General features: G+C 45.6%; 1 protein-coding gene across 1 annotated transcript in view; it reads left to right on the forward strand.

Annotated features, from left to right (window-relative positions):
• FBN2 (fibrillin 2) overlaps window positions 1-6,324 on the forward strand; it is a 269,378-nt gene extending 263,054 nt beyond the window's left edge. The window contains exons 63-65 of the mRNA XM_037028439.1: window positions 108-339; window positions 2,380-2,551; window positions 4,433-6,324. Coding sequence (XP_036884334.1) covers window positions 108-339; window positions 2,380-2,551; window positions 4,433-4,807 — 779 coding nt within the window. The 3' untranslated portion in view covers window positions 4,808-6,324. The remainder of the gene's footprint in view (window positions 1-107; window positions 340-2,379; window positions 2,552-4,432) is intronic.
• Window positions 6,325-7,067: the final 743 nt, after the last annotated feature.

A 7,067-nucleotide genomic window follows, 5' to 3' on the forward strand; every position in this document is an offset into this window, starting at 1 on the left:
CAGCCACGGGACTGAACGTTTTTTAAATCATAGGGACTTTGAGACACGGGCTCTTCACGTCACTGCCGCCTTCCCCTTGTAAAGAGTTTCTCACTTTGTGTCGCCAGACGAGAACGAGTGCTCCAACCCCAGCGCCTGCGGCTCCGCGTCCTGCTACAACACCCTGGGCAGTTACAAGTGCGCCTGCCCCTCGGGGTTCTCCTTCGACCAGTTCTCCAGCGCCTGTCACGACGTGAACGAGTGCTCGTCCTCCAAGAACCCCTGCAATTACGGCTGCTCCAACACGGAAGGGGGCTACCTCTGCGGCTGCCCGCCGGGGTACTACAGAGTGGGACAGGGGTAAGCCACCCGCCTTCCCACACACAGGGACGCACAGGGCGTCCAACAGGGCGTGGTCTAACTCGGCCTTCCCTCCCTGCTCCCTGGGTTCAGGCTGCCTGGTGGCCTGGCCCTGCAGGGGAGTGCATGGTGATTAGGAGCCCAAGAGACAGAAGCCTCGGTCACTTAGGGTATGGGAGGGAGAAGCACCAAGAAGGCATTCAGATTTTATCCATGGTACAGGATTACTTCCTTTGTGGTATGCGTAGGACATGGACTTGCACACAAATATCACTTCTTGCCCCTTGTAAAGGCCTAAAATGATTCCATCAGATCCCTCAAGGCCAGAGAGGAACACGTATTTTAAAATACAGCTCACGTATTGCCATGGACACCTGGGTTGTGAGGTGCAACTGGAAATGGCTTCTCCTCAGGTTTGTCTATGAATTTTGGCAGCACCTGCCCAGTGGTTCCTGAGGAAGGAGTTTGTCCCTCTCCTTGCTCATCTGGCCTTACATTATCACACAGAGAAGAACTGCCTCATCAGTGTGGCACTGCTCAGCACAGGGTTGGGGTTGGGGGCTGGCTCCGCAGGGCTGCGTTTCCTCCAGCTAATCACACTTCCCCAAGGGCAGCCTCTCAGGCCCATGTCGACTGGGGCTGAGGCGCTGTCCACCTGCACCCTTCCATCAAGGCAGCCTGTGCTCAGCAGCACGGAAGGCGGGGGTTTAAGAGTCGGTCAGGTTCCTCTTCTTCAGAAAGGAGTGTATGAGACAGGCACTGAGGGGATGGACTAACCTGTCCACCGTCGCTACATAATACTGCTTGAAACAGAAGGCTTTGCCTAGACATGGCTCATTCAGAGCCAACACATTGACTCTTTCACTGACCCAACTAGGCGAAATCTCGGTCACTACAGCAGAGAGCTTTGTTGTGAGCAACAGAACTCCTCTTTGCATTCTCTTGGCAATGAATGCTCTGCTTCTGCTTTCCCCAGATAACTATACTCAAGTGCTTTAGTCTATTTAGCATTAAAAATTTGGGATGCCTCAGAAAATAAATAAAAACAGTAATCTGAAAAGTTGTATGTGCTCCTATGCTCATCGTGACATTATTTATAATAGCCAAGATATGGAAACAACCTAGGTGTCCACTGATAGATGAATGAATAAAGATGCGGTACATAATGCAATGGAATATTACACAGCACTAAAGAATAATGAGCTCTGGCTGGGTGGCTCAGTTGGTTGGAGCATTGCTTCATATACCACAAGATTGTGGGTTTGATCCCAGGTCAGGGCACAGACCTAGATTACAGGTTCAGTCCCCCGTTGGGGCGCATATGGGAAGGAACCAGTTGTTTCTCTTTCCCTCTCTCCCTCTCCGTCCCCCACTTCCCCTTTCAGGCAAGGATTAAAAGAAAGAAATATTGCCATTTGCAACAACATAGCAATCATGTTAAGTGAGCCTAAAGGGTATTATGTTAAGTGAAATAAGAGAGAGAAAGACAAATACTGTCTTTTCATTTACATGTGAAATCTAAAACAAGCAAGCAAACAAACAAAACAAAAACAGAGTCAGGGAAACAGAGACCAAAGGATGGTTGCACAGGGCAGGGAGATGGGGGGGGTGGTGAAAGAGGTGAAGGGGAGTATAATCACTAGTATTGTAGTAAGTTTCTATGGTGACAGATGATTACTAGAGTTAGTGGGGTGACCACATTGTAAGGAATAAAAATGACATCATTATATCGTATACCTGAAACCAATATAACTAGTATAATATTGTATTCCAATTACACTTAAATCTTGGAAGTGTATTAATAGAAAATAAAACTGGGGAAGAGCTCACCCGCATGATTTTGGCTTTCAGAATAAGGGAAACCTCATGTATGAAGTGTTGAAGAAAAGACTTACAGAGACTGTTAGGTTTTTAGGTTTGTGAGCTTAGAGTTTGCTTTGTTGGTTTCCTATTTCTGAAAGCTCTTTTCTCTACCACCAGAAAACTGTGGTGAAAGTTAGTGATACAATCTAACTCCACCTTGCTTCTTGTTGCACACAGCCACTGTGTCTCCGGGATGGGATTTAATAAAGGGCAGTACCTGCCCCTGGATGCCGAGGCGGATGAGGAGAACGCCCTGTCCCCAGAAGCCTGCTACGAATGCAAAATCAACGGTTACTCCAAGAAAGATGGCAGACAGAAGAGAAGTGTCCATGAGCCGGAAACCCCTGCTGTGAGTCAACCTCACTTTGTTTTGTCACAAGATTTTATCCGTGTGGAGTCGTGTGTAGTCTGCAGCTAACCTTTACGGAGGTTCCAGGCTTGGGGAAGTAGAACTGTCCTGAAATGCAGTGGCTGCGTGAATGGACACAGCCCGGCAGAGGCAAGTCAGTCCGAGTGAGTCGGTCACCAGCTCAGAACACAAGGATGGAGGGGAGAGACTTTTGACTCACAGTTTCAGATAATATGTTTTATCTTTGGATTTATGCCAAAGGCAGTAGGATGTCCACCTAGGAAACAGCTATTTTTTAAATAATTCCAAAAATTATTATGAATGTGTCCAATTGTTTTATACATCTGTGGTAAACTAGGCTGATTTTCTTTTTCAGTAGGTTGGCCAGCTAAGTTTCATAGTCTGTGACATTTATAGATGTTCCTCCCATAAAAATATTATCTCCAAATAACTTGAATTGTTAAAGGAACTGAAGATCTGAATTGCCTGCTGCTGGCATTTCTTGGTCGTAAATGGCCTTTAGCAGGGAGGTTAAAGGGGTGGGCTGCAGACGGCCTGGCTTTGAATACGTTCCCTGCCCTCCCCACTTGTCCCCACTGGTCACCGATGTTACAAGGGGCCATTTACCTAACCTCTCTCTGCCTCGACTTTTTCACCTATAAAATGGGAATAAAAACCCCTACTGCTGAAGGGTGATGGGAGCATTCAATGAGTTGATACTGTGAAGTGCCTGGACCCCAGTGCATGGCACATGTTCAGTGAATGCCACCGAGTAACAGCTGGAGATGCTGATGATTTTCCCAAAGATCAGGGATAGCACCAGCCTCTTCAGTTAATGTCACTGAGAAATTCCTCCACCAAAGAAACTTAGTCCACAGCCAATTGGCTGTGCAAATTGTACAACTTGCTTCAAAAAGTTTCCTGGGCCTCAAAAACGTAATCTGTAAAATGAGATTTTTCTAGCCAAAAAAATTTGTGGTTTTATTTTATAATAACTAGGCCAGTGTTACATTTACCTTAAGCAGACTAAGGTACCCAACTGATTTAAATCTAACAATTGTGATGTCCATCAAGCACCCCAAACTACAAACACAGAAATTCTGTCTGGGAAGTCTGTTGCGGTTCTTGGGGTACGAGTCTGTCTGAACACTGATGGGCGCTTCTGGGCCACCGTAGCCAAGCTCTTACTTAGATGCCCAAAGCACTGGTGTTTTTGTTTTGTTTGCTGACTTTGCCTGTCTTACTGAAGTAGCATTCCTAAACTGCCCATCCCTCTGACTGAGACTTGGTGTATCTGGTCCCCGCCTCACTGGCTTTTACAGAAGCTGGTTCAGACCCGAGCACTAAGGTCTCTGTGGGTCCCTCCTTCTGCACTAATGGCTCTTAGCAAACACGCTCCCGCATGCCACTTGTGGTTTGTGGGCCTCTCGAATCAGGCCAGGCCTTCCCAGTGCAGATTCCTCTGGGGACAGGCCCTGCTGCTGCTGGATAACAGCTGAACTTCTTTTCACTACAGCCAAAAAAAAAAAAAGATTTGCAATTATTTTCTAAGTTGTCTTTTTTTATTACTAATGAGCATGATATCTCATAAACTCATTGAAAAAAAACTGGAAATGTGAATGCTGTCTGTAAGCGCAGCCCTGTAACCTTCCATGGTTAAGGCCAAGAGATTTGCTGGACAGGCGCTGTGGCGCTGGCCTTCTCTCACAGCTGACTGGAAGGCACAGTCGCCTCCTGCACACGCAGCACCCTTGAGGAAAGTGCAGAAAGGGGGAGCAGTAGGTTGTCACTGTGGCTGCAGCCCCAGCAGCCAGTCCCTTTGGAGCCCTCTCCTTGTGCTGCTCGAAGCTCTTCCCACATCGTTTCCTGCTTTTTCTCCAGGTTGAGCAGGTCAGCCTGGACAGTGTCGACATGGACATCCCCATGAGAATGAAGTTCAACCTCTCTGGCCTCGGCTCTAAGGAGCACATCCTGGAGCTCATGCCTGCCATCGAGCCCCTCAACAACCACGTCCGCTACGTCATCTCCCAGGGGAACGACGACGGCATCTTCCGCATCCACCAAAGGAACGGGCTCAGCTACTTGCACACAGCCAAGAGGAAGCTGGTGCCCGGCACGTACACACTGGAAATCACGAGCATCCCTCTCTACAAGAAGAAGGAGCTTAAGAAACTGGAAGACAGCAATGAGGACAACTACCTCCTAGGGGAATTCGGGGAGGCTCTCAGAATGAGGCTGCAGATTCAACTCTATTAACGCGGACGGTTCCAGGCTCCAATCCACACACAGCCAGCCTTCAGAGGCCTTTGAAAAGTCAATGACTAATTTTAAAGAGGAAAAAAAAGACAACTTTTGTTTCTTTCCTCCCTGTCTCAGACTTCAGAATGTTGACCCTCACAGGGAAGGATAATTTAGACTCTGGTGTGGCCAAAGATTTGAGTACAAAGGCAGCCGTGGTTACTGTATTTTTTATATAACTTCACTTTAAAATATATTAAAAAAAAACTAAATGTTCAAGAGATCAGCATATGGCACGAAATGCACAAAAATAATGTGAGCTTTTTTTTTCCTGTTAGCAGTCTGTAACACTTTGGGTATTTTGCTATAGTTGCTAATTAAAAAAAATATAGATGTTTATTTATTTTTAATGCAGTAATATATGGAGAAATGAACAAACTATGTAAACAAAAAGGGAAACTCACTTGTTTTTCTTTAGATTTATAAATTTGAGCTATTTCTTTCAGAGGTGCTTTTTTAAAATTCAGTAGATTCAAGAGATGTTTCCTTTGGTTTTCTGCCAGTCGTCCAACTGGTACACATCTGATTATTTTAAAGAAAGCAAGCCTCACAGAGCTGAATGGGCAGTATAATCAATAATTTAAAAGACAGAAATGTCACTAGATCCTTTATGAAGGAGATCAAAGCCAGAGCAGCTCACTGTGACGCGAGACTCCACATCAGCAGACACACCAGGCGACGAAGATGAAGCACGACACTGTAGCAAAATACCTTGACTGCTTGTGAGACCAGTAGCGTTGCAGGCCAAACCGTACTGTATTCCCTTCTCAGAACCTCAAGGAAGCACATGTGCTCCCCACCACACCTCATCCTCACCCAGGGCGTGCTGCGTACCCGTGGTGCTGTAGGCAGCTGAAGAACTGCCGTTCCTTTGAAAAGGAACACCTGGCATTCTGTAGCGTTTGGTGCTGTCTTAGATTAATGGTGCATTTATTATGTTCAAGCTATTTCAGGATTGCCATATGTGCAAACAAATCATGCAGTACAGCCAAGGAATATATGTTGTTTTTTTTTTAAATCCATTTTTTTAGAATTTTCATTAATACTGTAGTTATACACCATATGCCTCATTTTATCGTAGCCTATTGTGTATGAAAGACGTTTGTACAATGAATTGATGTTTAGTTTGCTTTAGTCATTTAAAAAAGATATTGTACCAGAATGTGCTATAATAAGAGTGCGTCCATGTTCTTCTCAGCCCAAGAACCTGTCCTGGACCAGTGACCAGACCTCAATGTGAAACGGCCAAAGCACACGCGGGCCCCGGGTTTCCTCGCACACCTGTGCTGACCAAAGATTAGTAACCAGTTATATCCAGTTTGCGGTTCTTTTGTTTTGTTTTGTTTTAATAGCTAAAAAAAAAACTGTAAATTTGTAATCAAGTGTTTGTGAGGACAAACTTATGGTTTTGGGTCTTGTTTGTTTTTGTAGGTCTATGTATCAAATATGACACTTTTCTTGCAATAAAGCTTATTTTGGGGTAGTTGGCTGGTTGAGAGTTTCATGGGACTATAACCCCTGCTGTTTCTGTGGGAGGGACTGGGGGCTTTGCTTGATGGGGACCTGTGTGAAAGAAAGTACCAGAAGGAGAACCAGGTACATTTACAGGAAGACAAGGGAATGTTGTCAAATCTGTGCTGCAAAGTGAGCAGCTGTGTTCAACTGACCACCACAGTTTTCAGTTTGTATTCAAGCAGAAGGACGGAGTCACGGCAGGTAGTTGTTCACTTTGGAAGACAGTCTAAGCCTCCTAGGACCCACCTCCCAGGGACCTCAGTGTCTCCACATCCTCCTCACATGCGCTCTGAGTGCCGTTGCATTAAAGCGCCCTAACCCACTTGTGAGGAAGTCCGACGTTCTCTCAGTCTTCTTCCTTCAGTAAGGCTTTCCTGAGCTGGAGTTTTTAAGCAAAAGTACACAGCAGGTGTACCCCAAGCCAAAGGTATCTTCACCCAAAATAAGCCATGGCTCCCTATGCCTCACAGTGTTACACACTATCCTTGGTGGAGAAATGGCTAGAGGTGACAAGTTATTTCACATGAACTCTCTTCTGATGCACTGTTGAAACCAGTACAGAAATGTCTTAAACGCTAATTTGAGACAAGGATTGAGAATTTTTGTGCTTAAGTTTTTCATCCAAGGAATGAGAATACAAGGGAATTTTATGACTGATCTTAACGCTCCTTGCCAATCAGAAATTTGCTGCGTGGAGGAAGGA

Source organism: Sturnira hondurensis, unplaced genomic scaffold (genome assembly GCF_014824575.4).
Source record: "Sturnira hondurensis isolate 20B ecotype Veracruz unplaced genomic scaffold, ASM1482457v3 Scaffold0001509, whole genome shotgun sequence".
NCBI lineage: Eukaryota > Metazoa > Chordata > Mammalia > Chiroptera > Phyllostomidae > Sturnira > Sturnira hondurensis.